Source organism: Camelina sativa, chromosome 17 (assembly GCF_000633955.1).
Source record: "Camelina sativa cultivar DH55 chromosome 17, Cs, whole genome shotgun sequence".
NCBI classification, from domain to species: Eukaryota; Viridiplantae; Streptophyta; class Magnoliopsida; order Brassicales; family Brassicaceae; genus Camelina; species Camelina sativa.
In genome coordinates this window covers 7,358,104-7,371,612 of record NC_025701.1, presented here as the reverse complement: position 1 = coordinate 7,371,612, position 13,509 = coordinate 7,358,104, and the positions used below count along the sequence as shown (strand labels likewise).

Sequence of the window (13,509 nt, the reverse complement as noted above, 5' to 3'; positions counted from 1 at the left end):
AAGCCCCCCCCCCCCAAAAACAGAGAAATTTCAACCAAACTCACGAACGAAAGCAACAAAAGAAACCAATTTATCGAGGAAACGTTACAAAACCAAGAGAATCTCGAGAGAGAGGGGTGAGAAGGATTCGTACATCGAGAAGATTGAGAGTAGCCTAGATTGTCTGCAGCCTCGAGGAGCTTGGTCTCTTTGGGGAAAAAAGACATTCTGGAAATTTCAAGAACGATTAATCGGTGGTGGTGCCAAGCTTGAATACGTCTCTTCCCGCCCTTCTTCCGGAGAAAAGATTGAAAATTTCCAAGTGCTTTTTGAATTCGTGTAAATCGTAAAAACTAAAAAACCAAAGGTTCTTTGTAATTGACGACGATATAGAACACAAAATATGAAAATAGACGCCAAAGAGGATGAATAAACTTATCTTGAATAGACTGAAATATTATCCTGCTAATTATTACAAAAATAGATTTTGAATGCTTTAAGATCTAGATTCTGTATTCTCTAGATTGAAAAACAAACAAATCTCAATTAATAAAACCACGAAGAATTAAACTACCATCAGGGAAGCAACTTTTTATTTTCTACCATCACACTTGTAACTTTCAGTACCTATAGGTTATATCAGCAATTTTTTAAACATTTTTATTTTATGATAAAAGTGAGCCAAAATTATAAAATCTAAAGCCAAATTTGGCCTTTGGAAGAGCAGAGACTAGGATAACAACAAAACTTGACCATGTTCCAAACAAATCTCAACAGCTGTCCGCTAAAATATTAAAATATCAAAACCAAGAGAAAACAGCATTTTGGGATGAAAAAGCATCTGGAAATTCGAGTTTAGAGAAGCTTCATAAAATTTATTGAGATTCAATATGCTTCTTGACGATATTGAGAGCAGTGGTCTCCTCGCCGTAGTCCTGACATGAAAATCACACAAACGCATTTAGTGAAAGACAAGGGACGATAATCAACAAATCCTATAAACTACATGATCTATCGGATACACGAGTAGAGGCATAAAGACTACTATTTACCTTGACAACAAGACATGAGCATCCAACAACCTTCCTGGCATTTCCCTCAGAATCAATCTTGCAGAGCTGCAAAAACAACAACATCAAAAAAGATTCAATTCGTTGTTGAAAAACCAAACACTCATTTGGAACAAAATCGAGCTTTAGTAAGTAAGGTATATAAAGGAAGAGTAGGTAATAATAATAAACTTACACCAGCCCATTCGCCGAGGGTCTTGGCACTTGGAACGGTAAGCAAATTGATGTTGTGATCAGCACAAAGAGCTTTCACAAGCTTAACGTAATCAGGCTGGTTGCAGTCCTCAGCCAAGACACAAAGCTGAGCCACACGCTTCTCAATAAGCTTAGCACACTCATGAAGACCACGAACAACACCACCGTGAGCACGAGCTTTCCTTAGAGTCAACTCCAATGCAGTGTTTACGTCCATGTCCTCTGGGATTGCCGCTGGCTCAGCAACGGGAGGAACAACAGCTGGGGCAGCTTCATCACTGTTATAAGGAAAGAATCAAAATTTAGACAGAGCAACAATCACATATCGATGGAACAGATTGAGATTAAAAATTCAGATCAATCATAAAACCTAGAACGGATCATAAAACAGCACAAGAGAGATCATAAAAGTATCAACAATCGACAGGAACATTCATCAACATCAACAATGCAATAAACAAAATTAACAGAAATATAGATAAAACCAAGTATAGGAAATGTTGATGAATCAGTTATTTTGAACATTGACAACGGAGATTTAAGAATGCAGGAAAGAACACAGTATAACTAAGCTTACCCTGACATGTTTTCTCTTTGATTGTTGTTTAACGACCGGAAAAAAAAAAACAGAAGTCCTTTTGTTATCTGCCAATACAAAAGAGCAAGCAAAATCGGAATCAACAAACGGAGCAAAATCGACGGGGGACAACAAACAAAGCTCAACAACCGTAAAAAAATACATAGCCAAGATTACAAAAAGGTAAGATCGTAAGAGCGTTTGAGGAGCTGAAACACTGACTTCAGGAGACGAAGACGGCAGCAGCGGAAAGGATGTGAAATGAATTTGTAACAAATTTATATGCTCTCTTTACTAAAACCCTAATTTCACCACAAAATGACCGATCCTTTAACGGATCGTCGATGACCGTATGTTGGGCTTGGACCGGGCCTATCAGTTGGCTTTGTTAACGACGTCGTTTTAAAATTATTGTTTATCTACCTTCTTCTCTCCCACTATATGAAACTGTCTTACACGAGTTTAGGGGTTGACAGCAACGTGGATTAGTGGAATCATTAAAAATCAAAGTGTTTCGTTTTTTTTCTTCTTTCGTTGTAGATTAAAAAAACCAACTTGTGTAACGCCCCCTGATTTATTTCTTTTGGTTATATGTGTCATTAGTATCGCGGAATCTATAACGCAATTTTAGAAAGAAAAAAAAAAAGGTATGATTGATAAGAAAACTACGGAATCATTTCACCATATCAATCAAACTCTCTTAACCAAACAGTAAATACATAATTTTTACTAATAAGATTACGGATAAATTTTAAACGGCTCTTGACTTAAATTCTTGTGCATCATCATCATCATATTCGCTCTAATTAACACCTAATTGTAATTCTCATTAACGCCTAAAGCAGCCTAACCAAAGCAAAAAGACACCAAACAGTTTTAATTTTTTTTTTATAGTTTTTTTTTTATTTTTTGGATCCGGCGAGGAGGAGCTGAGGATTATCTAATCCATACAAAAAACCAGAATATCTATCCAAGGAACCAGTGAAGAACATCTCTTTCATCTTGTTGAAAGCACGCAACGTTAACAAGCTATCCGAACCAGCCTGATGAGAAATCCCAACCCGTTTCACACCAAGTATATCCGCTACTCTCTCCAACCCTCCGTATAACGGTGCGCAGAACCCCATCAAGTATTTGATATCGTACACTACAGGGAAATAGCTCGTAACCTGATCGAAGAACTCCGATTTCTCCTCAGGCAAATCTTTCCCTGACAAGAGTTTAAGCAAATATCCAAAATCGTATCCGCAGTGAAACGTCACCCACTGTATCTTATCGTTAAGCACTACACCCGAACCCATTAGAAGCTCAGCGAATCGTTTCGAATCGACGCCGCACTCGTTGTTCTTCTCGAAATCGATGTTTGAGCCGCGTAAGAGGTTGATTGAGTCCATTGCGAACATGTCGGATTTGAGATTGAACTCTCTGAAATTGAATTGCCAGATGCATTGTTTGTTGTTGGTTCCACAGGTTGGTAAGTTCCCTCGCTCGTCTGATAACGTGAGACCGAGCTGAATCAGCTTGAGCATGTTCACGTTCGTCTTCAAGGTCCCGTAGTTGTACTCGTAGTGTTTAGGGTTCGGGTTTGGATTCGTCGTCACGGTTTTGCAAACGATACCTGGGAACTCAGTGTCCATGGCGACGTAAGGGAAGTCGTCGATTGATTTTTCAATCAGAGCCATCTCTGCTTCGAGGTTATGGGACCAGACCTCGCGGATTTCGATTGTATTATTATCATCGTCTTCTTCTTTTGGATTCGGAGCCTGCGACATTTCTCTGCCGATTTATGATGATGATGATGATGATGATGACTCCGCTTCAAGAGCATCCGGATGATGAAGAGAGATTGAAAAAGATAGAAATCGAAAAGGGAAAAATGAAAAAACCTAGAACGGATCTAGAGAAAGATCCGATCCGGTTTTCATCAGAATCTGCAAAACAAAAATCAAATTCGAATAGAGAAAATGAGCAATCAATCCCAGAGAAGACGAAGATTCAAAACGCAAACACACAGAAATGGAGAGAGAGAGAGAGAGATATAAGAAAGACGTTTAAAGGCGGTGGTGATTCGAACCTGGGAATCAAAAGGAAGAAGCTAATAGAAATAGATAATTTTCAGGAGAAGGCGGCGATTCTCCAGATTAGGGTTTTCAGAGGAGTTGTTGGTGGTTTATCGAAGAGGATGCTGCAAAACTGGGGAGAAGAAGAAGAAGAAGAAGAAGAAGAGACTATTAAGGATTTTTCATGTGTATTTATAAATCAAAAAAAAAGAAAAATTACGACGCTGCCTTGCCTGCTTGCCCCCAAAAAGAAATAAATCGATTTTTAACTTTNTTTTTTTTTTTTTTTTTTTTTTTGTCTTTTCTTTTTTTCCCCAACGCTCCTCTCTTTATTTCTCTTCTGGATCTATTTATTGTCTCTTCCCCACAAATTTTCTTGTTTCTGCATAAAAATAAATTAATCGTTTTAAAAAAATTTAAATTAGGGTTGTCATTTTCTTTCCAATTGAGAAACCTATATAAAAAAAACAAATCATTTACTGCCAGAATATTGAGTTTTTTTATACATGGCAAAATAAAATAACTTGCCAATTCCACAAATATTATATGATCATCATTTCTATATAAGATAAAAACCATTTTGAAAAATAAAAATAAAGGATAAACCAGAACATTATCAAGAAAAGCCACTGGTTACATTAACTAACTGTTCCAAATCTTTTAAAAGATACAAGTGGAAGAAAATTAGTCTCTTGATACAGAGAGCTGAGAGAGCATATGAGCCTCCTAATTATTTAACATCCATTCTCAGTTATTTAATAGACATAAAACCTCAACCATTTCAACTTCTTCTTCTTCTTCTTACTCCTCCATCCTGCAAACAAAAGTAGGAGATTCATTGGACTCTTCAGTTCAAATCAAAATGGCACAAGACCAAAGCCAGACAATATCAGAATTCCAACTTCTTTAAACTGAAGTCAATAAACGATATCATGCCCTGTTGACGAGTTTTCTTTACCCCAAAACCTTATATAAAGCCTTTTTACACGTTTGTTTGTCAGATTATGGAGTGTATGTCTTTTTTTAAACCAGCACATTACTACATATTAAAGCTCTATAAGGAGACCTGTCTCAACTGAAGAAGATCAAACATACCTTCAGGTCCTTTTGCGTTTCAGCGTTTTGATGTTTTCTGAAATGAAGGAAATCACTTCCTTCAGTGTTGCTTTTCTTCCTTCTTTGAAGTTCCACAGTTCTGGAGTTGCGTACCGACCACTTGCATTATACTCATTCATCTCCTCAAGAGCTGTTTTAACTGCGTTATGCACCGCTTCTCCCCACTCTCTTTTAAGCTTCTTCAGCTGCTCATCCTCCTCGTCCACCACTTCCTGTTAACCATACCCCATCTAACAACATTACCGCTAACTCACAAAAAAAAAAAAAGCAGTTGTACCACCAACATATAGATACAAGTGTTAACATTCACAGAATCACAGGTTACTCCTACATATTTGATTAATACAGTCACTTTCAACATTCACAGAGAGGGTAAGTAAGGTCAGAAACTTTTCATTTTTTTACAGTCGTAAAGGCGTAGAGCTAAATCAATGGTTCAGTGCGAGAAAGACTCGTAAAATGAATGAACCTACCTTCACTCTGCCCCCACTTCCTACACGTTTGAATGGAAGCCACGATGGATTCTTGAGGTTCTCTTGCCATGTAGAGCAAAGGGTGGCAGCTTCAACCGTAGCTTCATTCGCAGAGTATCTCAGCTTGCAAACATTCAGGAAAGGTTTTTCATCAAGTTCCCCCATTCGCTTTACTCCGATATCAGTTTCGGCACCCAACAGTCCTGTCAAACCCTGGATAACATATAGAAGTCGTTGGTACAGGCATTATGCATCTTCTAGACACCATATAGTCGTAATTATCTGTGATTTTTACCAGAGTCCTATAGCCATCATAGATCGTAATCTAATCAGATAAATACTCATCATCAATCTACCCCCATCAAACAGGTTTATCAGTACATATTAATTTGTATGTCCAATTGTCAACCGAATATAATCCAACAAAACTAGGGTGTTTTGACGATGTCTGCAGAAATTTAGACACGAATAAAGAAAACAATCTCTCAGGAACATTTTGTTATAAATGCTACGTAATGGCAAAATGCAAGTGTGTCAGTACCCAAAAACACTAAAGCATGAGAAATCTGTACCTTAATCAATTTTTTCCGTGCTGCTTGTATCTCATCATTGCTTTGACGTTCTTTCGTCATCAAGTCTGAGTTCATTTGCTCTAGCCCTTCTAACTCAGATTTTTTCTCCTCCAGCTCATCATTCATCTCTTGCATTTTCTTCTTGACTGCCTCATCATCATCATTTCCCAAATGCTTCATCACTTGCAATTTGCCTTTCAGCTCTTGAATTTCCATTTCCAGTGTCTGTTTGGTGTCTAGCTGCTTCTCAAGCAGAAGAATCTTGTTCAAAGCGTCTTCGTTTTGCCTCTAGAGTTTAAAAAGGAGAGAGTTTCAAACTCAGACACAAGTAAGGTAAGCCTTTTCCTCTTAATTTTGGGATTAACTCATTAGTCAGCTTACATAGTGCACAATAAAATATACCTTATGCTCTTCTACAAGTCTCAAGACACTTTCGTCGGCCTTTTTCTGCTCACGCGAAGCTAACAGCAAGGATTTGTTCATAGCCTCACTCTGTCAAGAAAAAAAATCTATAATGAGCATTGGTTCCACGGAAAAGATAAATGCATACATATGCACAGACTGATTGTTGCCTGTATCATACTAACTATGGATATTACCTTCTTCTTTTCTTCATCAAGCTTTTGTTTCTCCAGTTCAGTTATTGCTTCCTGTTTTTCCAATTGTTTGGTCCGAGCCTCCAAGTCCCGCATCTTACGATCCAGTTCATCGCTTTGCTTCTCTTTATCATATAGGACCCTCTGGATATGGCGAAGCGACATCTGCTGCATTTTCTTTGTTTCTGAGGAGGATAAAACATAAACGATGGTCAGATACCCTAACACGAGCTATAATAAACATATTAGTGTGTCAGTAAATACCGTCAGCAAAAGCTGCATGCAAATGTTTTTTCTCATCTAGGACCCTCTGCAGTGACATTTCCGTCCTGTTGTAACTGTATTGGACCTTGCTCAGATCATCGTTCGTCATAGCAATCATCGTTGTAAGTTCATCCAGAACAATGTTTCTATCCTGCTCTTTTTCTTGCGAAATATCTGAAACTGTTCTTAGCTTTCCTTCCCTGCAGAGGTACTCACCTATTGGACCTTGAGAGTAATAGTCTTGCGCACGTGCACACCAACCATAGGCCTTAGACTCAGAATCTCCAGTCCTCTCAGTCCACTCCTTTTTGCTGTGACCTTGGTTCTCAAATTCCTTTTCAAGCTCTGTGGCACATGCAAATCCACCCCAGTCGCTGGTAAACTTAGCAATAACCCCAACAATCGAATCTTGTTCGACCCAAAAGGCATTGACCTCAACAGGCTTGAATTTTGAAAGCCTATTCAACCAATACTCAGAACTAAGTAAAGCTTCCTTGTCATCAGTGTCTGTCAAAGGATTAAGAACAATCCCCATCCATGGCCAGACATAGACGTCACGGGGGTTTGGTTCAAGTGTCTCCTCTAACTGAGGAGGAACTGGTGGAGGGCGTGGAACAGGTTCAGCGTGACCAGCAAGCTCATTCTCTAAAAACTTAGCCAAAGCGAGGTGATTGGCCTTCTGTTTAGCACTTCGAGTGGCAGATCCTTTGGAAACCCCAGTAGCATGTGCATATAACTCCTTGTACTTGTAATCTTGCTTCTTCTTGCCAGAACAAAAGGGGCATCTCAGCTGTCCATTCACTATAACCTTGTAGCTCCCGTTCTGCAACAGCAGGTAAGGTGTTTCGGAATAGTCATCAATCTCAGACTCGCTGATCTCAGACTCTTCGTCAGATGAAATACCCATCCTCCTCCTACCTGCTTCACCTGGAACACACAATGGAAACATTTCGTATAAATAAGCAATCAAAAGGATGATTCGTTCACCAACAACAAGCAATGTCTTAGATTTCGAAACACTAGCTCATGCAGGCAAAGTTTGCTAATCAGCCTTTATGATGAATTTATTAGAACAAACAGCCCAAAAGAGATTCCATTTCTATAGCAAACTGAGTCGATAGCATCCAAAATTATCAAGAGCAAGAGAGAAACCCTAGGGCTAGAACTAAACCAAATAAAACATCAGATAGAGCAAAAGAGACGAAATTGATACAGCATTTACAAAATCGGCAATGAGAATTCACGCATGCATGATAAGAAACCTAGCGAAATCCAAAAATTCTAGAAAAAAAAAAAAAAAGTACGGAAAGAAGCGAAATCCCCAGACGAAACACACAATACAATAAACAATTATTACGAGATTTAAATGTGAAAACAGAGTATAGAAGAAATCGTGAGCTTACGTTAGACTACTAGGGAAGGGAAAGGAAACACGGCGAAGAAGCAACGCTTTGCTCGAGAGAAGAGAAGAAGTTAAAGAGACTATACAGAGAGTGAGGAGGACTGAGGAATCCGATGAAAATTTCTAAGCAAATGCCCCAATTAAAACAAAGAAAAAAAAAAACAGAAAAAACAAAAGAGTACGAATTAGGGAAAAAGAAATATCAGAAAATAAAAATCATACTATGTCAAAATTGTGATTTGAACCCATGACCATCTTGACTACTGTTTTGACTTTTGACCAAATTTCATTTAATGTTACAGACAGACCAATGTTGCTTGGTTCTTGATGATCCTCGGAATGAGCAATGGCGTACGAAAAGTTTACAGTGCTGAGCCCAACACTGAACTAATTCCAAAAAAAATTAGATTTCATGAATCATACAATTCAACCAACAATCACTCACACAGTTCAATGTTTTCATTTCGACAATTAGAATCAATGAGATTACCAAAAACACTGTGATGAGTCATGACACAAATCGATGATCAAGCTTTGAATAAAATTGGGAGATTCTTCTTGGATGACAACTACACTAAACAAAGCTTTTTAAATTGTTTCTTGTATTCAAATCGGAAGGATGGGTCGGATTTGACTCGATTCAGAACGTGATCTGCGAGATTTCCAAACGAAGAGAACCAAAGCAGCAATCACAACTCCAATTGCGTCAGCGACTGCGTCTCTTGCCGAGGCACCTGCTGAAGGAAAGATACCAAATTGATCACCAGCTTCTTTAGCCGCACCGGCGGAGAGTGAGAACGCAGATCCGATCCAGATGGAGTGACGGCGTAGAAACGAGTAACGTGAGAGAGAGGCGAGCGTGGCGAAGATGAGAGAGATTGAGAAACAGAATATTACATGGTAGAGTTTGTCTCGAGCAAGCCAAGGATCTTCTCCTCCGCCGCCTCCATGAACTTGCCTCTCCATCTTATGCGCTTACCAAAAAAAAGTTTCCAACTTTGAGAAAAAGCTAGTTACTTGGTCATTTAAACTGTGAGAAGGAAACAGAGCAGTCACACAATGATGACAGAATTTAGCCAAACAAGTATCTTGGAATTGTTACACTGTCTCAAAATGCACACTTGACAATAAACAAACACAAACCCAAATTCATAACTGAGAGGATACAGTCACACAAAAGAGAAATGAAAGTGAGAGAGAGAGAGAGGGAGAGGTAATGAAACAAGAACGCATCTGTAGTAACTTCCTCCTGCAAACTAGAAGAATAGTCTAGTTTGTAGCTGTGAGAAGCTTACTTCTCTCATTCTCCACCGATCCACCCACTACTCTCTCCGTTGTCTCTCAAACTCTGTGGCAGCTTCGGGCAATTTCGGACAATGAACTCTGTCAGCTTTCTAGGAGCCCGAGGATACCCACAGATTATCTTCAGTTCAGCCATGTCAGTTACCGTAAGGTACTCCAGTTTCCTAAAAGGTGCAACGAAATGTCGATGGGCACTTCTGATACTTATTCCTTTTTCTTTGTTTATTATCTCTTCTATGCTTGACGACCTCATCACATGTAGATACACGAGATTTTGAGCAAATGCAAGCCATGTCAAATCTCTTGGACCTTCCAAGTCACTTATCAAAATGCTTGATAGGTTCTCGAAGCTTGGAGAACTTGTAATTGGAATAACTTCCTTCCTTTCTTTGCTTTCCCAATCTATCTTTATCTCAAGTATTTTGCAGTTCCGTATCACAAGTCTTTGAAGACCACGCAGAGCTACTGTGTTTAATACCACAACCGCTGCTGACATCTTTCTGAGGCATAAACTTTGAATACTACTAGCCAACCGGTCCACTCCTTGTATCCTCTCCAAACTCACAGCATCATCGACCGTTGCTTTTAAAAGCTTTAAGTGCTCCAAGACTTGTAACTCTTCCAGTAATCTGGCATTAATACAAACACCGGAATTATAGAACTTAAACACTTGGAGATTTTGTAAACTCATCACTATCCCGACAATGCTTCGCAGTTTATAAGTATAATCCACATTCAAGTAGATTAATTTCCTCAATGCCTTCAGACCAACTGGTAATGATTTTATCCCTGTGTGTGACAAGTTGAGGTATTGCAAAGATCCTAAGTTTGAAATTTCTTCCGGCAATCCAATAAGCCTCTTGTTCTCAGAAAGATCCAAGACTACAACTGCTGGCATAAACCTAAAGAATTCACCTGAGATATCCACCAGCTTGTTATTCTGGAGTAGTAAGGTCGAGAGGTCGGGGCACTCGAGACTGCAAGATATCTCCGCAATCTGATTATTCATGAAAGACATCCTTCTTACGACCTTTGAACTAATAATGTCCTCAGGTATCTGTTGTAACCACACACCGGACTTAACGCAAAGTATTTCTTTCTGTTTCCCAAAGTCAGTCGCTATCCAAAGAGCCATCTCACGCACCACACCATGCATTTTCACTTTGGTTGTGACTCCACCATTCATCAACAGATGTGAAGAAACTAACAAATTAATTATATCAAGACCTTCCTTGTTAGCTCCATCCTTATCTCTGTCTCCATCAATAAATCCTTCGCATAACCAATATTCTATCAATTCATGCTTCTCTATTTCATAATCTTCCGGAAACAAAGAACAATATAGGAAGCAGGATTTGAGTTTTTCACTCTCTAAACTATCATAACTGACCATCAAAAGAGGAAGAACCCCGCCTTCGTTACTTAGAAGAAACTCTTCGCTAGGCAAATTCAGAGCAGTAATAGCATGACTCCATTCTTGTACAGTCTTTTTTTGTGCCATGGTTTTGCCAATGACAATGAGTGCAAGTGGCAAACCGTTACATTTACCAGCAACTACTCTAGCGAGAGCGGGTATATCCGGATGGCTATTTAAAGTGTTATCTCCAAGTTGTTTCTGAAACAATTCCCAAGATTCAGCTATTGACAAACGTTTAACTTCTATACTAACAGCATCCATGTCTTCGCAAACTTCCTTAGAACGAGTGGTAAACAATATAACTGATCCGTTTTGATAAGTTATAGGTGGAACACCTACCTTGGCCAGATCTACTTTGCTTCCTAGATCATCCAATAACAGCATAAACTTCCTCCCCTTCAGGATGTTGTGTATCTCCTTAGCTCTTTCCTCTTCTGTATCTTGTTCCCAATCCTTGTCAAGACTCAGTCTTCGCAAAATCTGATCCTGAATGCTTAGATATTGCAAATCATTAGAGACCACAACCCAAATAACAACCTCAAAGTCATTAACCGTCTCAATAAAGAAATTGTTAATACTAGCTAAGAGAGTGGTCTTGCCTATTCCACCCATACCATAAAGACCAAAAGTTCTTCGTGAATATAACTGGAGTTGGCAGTATACCATTTCGAGCCTCTCAGTTAAACCAATGGGTGATTGGATATGCTTCTTCTCTCCCTTAGGTTTAAAGCTTCTCTCCGTCAACACTTCAAAAACTCCATTAGTTAGAAGTCCTTTAACTTCGTTCAACTTCTTCAAAACCTTTCTACCATAACTGCAACCAGATATGAAATGCAGAGAACAATATCCGCAAAGACACAATCTTTTAGTTTGTTTTGACCTGGACTCAAGCAGATCATTGACTTGAGGCTCAACAACTTCTACTTTTGAAAACCATTCTTGGACTTGACCAAGCCGTTGAAAACCTTTATCTTCTTCTATGATAACCCTTTTTAGCAGATCATCTCGTCTCTCATTGAGTTCTTGGATAGCCTTCTGAAGAGCCTCGAGGTTTGCCTCATCTATGTGCATGCCATTCCCATCGCTGGACATTTCTAGTGATACACAGTTCCCCATTTTGCTTCAGAAAGCAGCTGAAACTTTTTTGCCAGGAAACAATGCAAGAGAAAGGACTAAATGGGAGGAGGGAAAGAGGAAATACATGTTTACCAAATAGCCTCAGAATTCAGAAAAATCGTGCCTTGCTGACAGACTTGATCAGAAAACAAAAAAAAAAGTCAAACTGCAATTTCTTTTTAAGTTTATTGAAAGTGTCAAATGTTAGTTTGGATGTCACTACTATTTTGATAAAATGTTATAAGAAGTGTTCATATCCACAAAAATGAGTATATAAACAAAACAACAGATAATGAAAAGAACAAATCTCTTTCTGACTAATGTAATATTCTTCTGCTACTGAAGTTCCTATTAAAATATGCAACAGAGCTAAAGAAAAAAAAAAAAAAAAAAAGATACTACTTGTACCCATCAGTGACTTCAGTAGGATAGCTTATGAAGCAAAATCATCGATTGGTCTGGTAAATACACCAATGCAAATCTTCTTTTGTCATTAATTCTGTTCACCAGAAAGAGGGGGCTTATGATCTTTGGATTAGCAATAGAAATACGAAGAGGATGAGTGAAACAGAAATAGTTACCGGCAGTCGGCGACGCAAATGCTTGAATTAATTGTTTGTTTGTGTGACTCTCGGTGAAATTAGTATCGATGGGTCGGTTTGGTGAGAAAAAACCCAAGAGAACCCGGTAAGGTTAAGGTAATTTATTATCCGACGTGGCACTTATTGACTAGAGCGTTTAAGGTCAACATGTATATAATAGTAATTAATAAGCGATTTGTTGTAGGAAGAGAAACACAGGATCAAACCCGTCAAAAATTGAATTAAGGAATTGTTTAATCAAAGTGGATTACGCAAAATCGAAGCAATTAGCTTCTGGTGTTGTTTGAAGGGGCACGCAGCAAATTTTGTCTGCGTCTCCTCCTAACCGACTCTCGCTCGATCCGATCCCTTTTCTCTCTACTTTGTCTCAATCTCGAACCAATTAGATCGCATCTTTCTGGTTTACGAGGAAGAGGAAGAAGAATCTTTTGCTCCGGGATAATTGTCGTCGCATCTGATTTCTATCGGTAAAAAAACGGAAACGACACGATCTGTTTGATCTGAGAGTTTTTTACAGATACTGCGGACGCCATGGATGTGCCTAGCTCTTGGGATGCTTTACGGAAACAGGTACTTTATTTATCTTTCAAATTTAATTCTTAGCGTGATTTGATTCCAAAGCTACTGGTTAATATTATTCTTTACAACACATTTTGCCCAGCTCTATTCAAATTAGGGGGAATTTATCTTTCTACTGGATCCAATTGAGATGCAATCGCCTTCTGATACTTAGAACGAATCTGATTTTTTTTTTTTTTTTTTTTTTTT

At 38.7% G+C, this 13,509-nt stretch overlaps 7 protein-coding genes across 10 annotated transcripts in view; 1 reads left to right on the top strand and 6 right to left on the bottom strand.

Moving 5' to 3' along the window:
- LOC104759245 overlaps window positions 1-206 on the bottom strand; it is a 4,305-nt gene extending 4,099 nt beyond the window's left edge. Inside the window, exon 1 of the mRNA XM_010482195.2 lies at window positions 45-206. Within this exon, the coding sequence (XP_010480497.1) occupies window positions 45-206 (162 nt within the window). The remainder of the gene's footprint in view (window positions 1-44) is intronic.
- LOC104755906 (40S ribosomal protein S12-1) lies at window positions 670-2,100 on the bottom strand. Of its 3 annotated transcripts, none has more exons than XM_010478391.2 (5): window positions 1,999-2,100; window positions 1,822-1,889; window positions 1,225-1,522; window positions 1,032-1,097; window positions 670-914 (listed from the first exon to the last, which is right to left on the bottom strand). In XM_010478391.2, exons 2-5 carry the CDS (start codon window positions 1,827-1,829, stop codon window positions 855-857), a joined length of 432 nt encoding a protein of 143 aa, XP_010476693.1. In that variant the 5' UTR covers window positions 1,830-1,889; window positions 1,999-2,100; the 3' UTR covers window positions 670-854. The 3 variants fall into 3 exon arrangements, with proteins under 3 accessions (XP_010476693.1, XP_010476694.1, XP_010476695.1); XM_010478392.2 differs by having other exon boundaries at window positions 2,044-2,077; XM_010478393.2 differs by having other exon boundaries at window positions 1,985-2,071.
- LOC104755905 (probable CCR4-associated factor 1 homolog 2) lies at window positions 2,538-4,139 on the bottom strand. The gene is made up of 2 exons (XM_010478390.2): window positions 3,896-4,139; window positions 2,538-3,752 (listed from the first exon to the last, which is right to left on the bottom strand). Exon 2 carries the CDS (start codon window positions 3,591-3,593, stop codon window positions 2,724-2,726), a length of 870 nt encoding a protein of 289 aa, XP_010476692.1. The 5' UTR covers window positions 3,594-3,752; window positions 3,896-4,139; the 3' UTR covers window positions 2,538-2,723.
- Window positions 4,476-8,435, bottom strand: LOC104755904 (factor of DNA methylation 1-like). Of its 2 annotated transcripts, none has more exons than XM_019239672.1 (7): window positions 6,903-7,809; window positions 6,642-6,823; window positions 6,445-6,534; window positions 6,043-6,330; window positions 5,471-5,683; window positions 4,977-5,209; window positions 4,476-4,695 (listed from the first exon to the last, which is right to left on the bottom strand). In XM_019239672.1, the coding sequence occupies exons 1-6, from the start codon at window positions 7,807-7,809 to the stop codon at window positions 4,979-4,981; spliced, it is 1,911 nt and encodes a 636-aa protein (XP_019095217.1). In that variant the 3' UTR covers window positions 4,476-4,695; window positions 4,977-4,978. The 2 variants fall into 2 exon arrangements, with proteins under 2 accessions (XP_019095217.1, XP_019095216.1); XM_019239671.1 differs by lacking the exon at window positions 4,476-4,695 and adding an exon at window positions 8,306-8,435 and having other exon boundaries at window positions 4,979-5,209; window positions 6,903-7,829.
- LOC104755903 lies at window positions 8,488-9,287 on the bottom strand. Its single transcript, XM_010478387.2, has one exon. The coding sequence runs from the start codon at window positions 9,268-9,270 to the stop codon at window positions 8,911-8,913; it is 360 nt and encodes a 119-aa protein (XP_010476689.1). The 5' UTR covers window positions 9,271-9,287; the 3' UTR covers window positions 8,488-8,910.
- On the bottom strand, window positions 9,575-12,758 carry LOC104755902 (probable disease resistance protein At1g15890). Its single transcript, XM_010478386.2, has one exon. The coding sequence runs from the start codon at window positions 12,137-12,139 to the stop codon at window positions 9,605-9,607; it is 2,535 nt and encodes an 844-aa protein (XP_010476688.1). The 5' UTR covers window positions 12,140-12,758; the 3' UTR covers window positions 9,575-9,604.
- Window positions 12,959-13,509, top strand: part of LOC104755901 (Golgi SNAP receptor complex member 1-1) — a gene marked incomplete in the record, with an annotated part of 2,036 nt that continues 1,485 nt past the window's right edge. The window contains 1 exon segment of the mRNA XM_019238703.1: window positions 12,959-13,311. Within this exon segment, the coding sequence (XP_019094248.1) occupies window positions 13,273-13,311 (39 nt within the window).

What these genes read in the sequence shown, in the direction of transcription:
- LOC104755906 (XM_010478391.2), bottom strand. An exon ending in CCCTCGGCGAATGGGCTGGT is followed by an intron (nt 1,098 to 1,224) that starts GTAAGTTTATTA and finishes TTGTTTTTGCAG; the next exon opens with CTCTGCAAGATTGATTCTGA. An exon ending in GCTCATGTCTTGTTGTCAAG is followed by an intron (nt 915 to 1,031) that starts GTAAATAGTAGT and finishes TTTTCATGTCAG; the next exon opens with GACTACGGCGAGGAGACCAC.
- LOC104755905 (XM_010478390.2), bottom strand. Translation starts at nt 3,593, where the DNA reads ATGTCGCAGGCTCCGAATCCAAAAGAAGAAGACGATGATAATAATACA.
- LOC104755904 (XM_019239671.1), bottom strand. Translation starts at nt 7,809, where the DNA reads ATGGGTATTTCATCTGACGAAGAGTCTGAGATCAGCGAGTCTGAGATT. An exon ending in GCATGCAGCTTTTGCTGACG is followed by an intron (nt 6,824 to 6,902) that starts GTATTTACTGAC and finishes TATCCTCCTCAG; the next exon opens with AAACAAAGAAAATGCAGCAG. An exon ending in CACGGAAAAAATTGATTAAG is followed by an intron (nt 5,684 to 6,042) that starts GTACAGATTTCT and finishes TATGTTATCCAG; the next exon opens with GGTTTGACAGGACTGTTGGG.
- LOC104755903 (XM_010478387.2), bottom strand. Translation starts at nt 9,270, where the DNA reads ATGGAGAGGCAAGTTCATGGAGGCGGCGGAGGAGAAGATCCTTGGCTT.
- LOC104755902 (XM_010478386.2), bottom strand. Translation starts at nt 12,139, where the DNA reads ATGGGGAACTGTGTATCACTAGAAATGTCCAGCGATGGGAATGGCATG.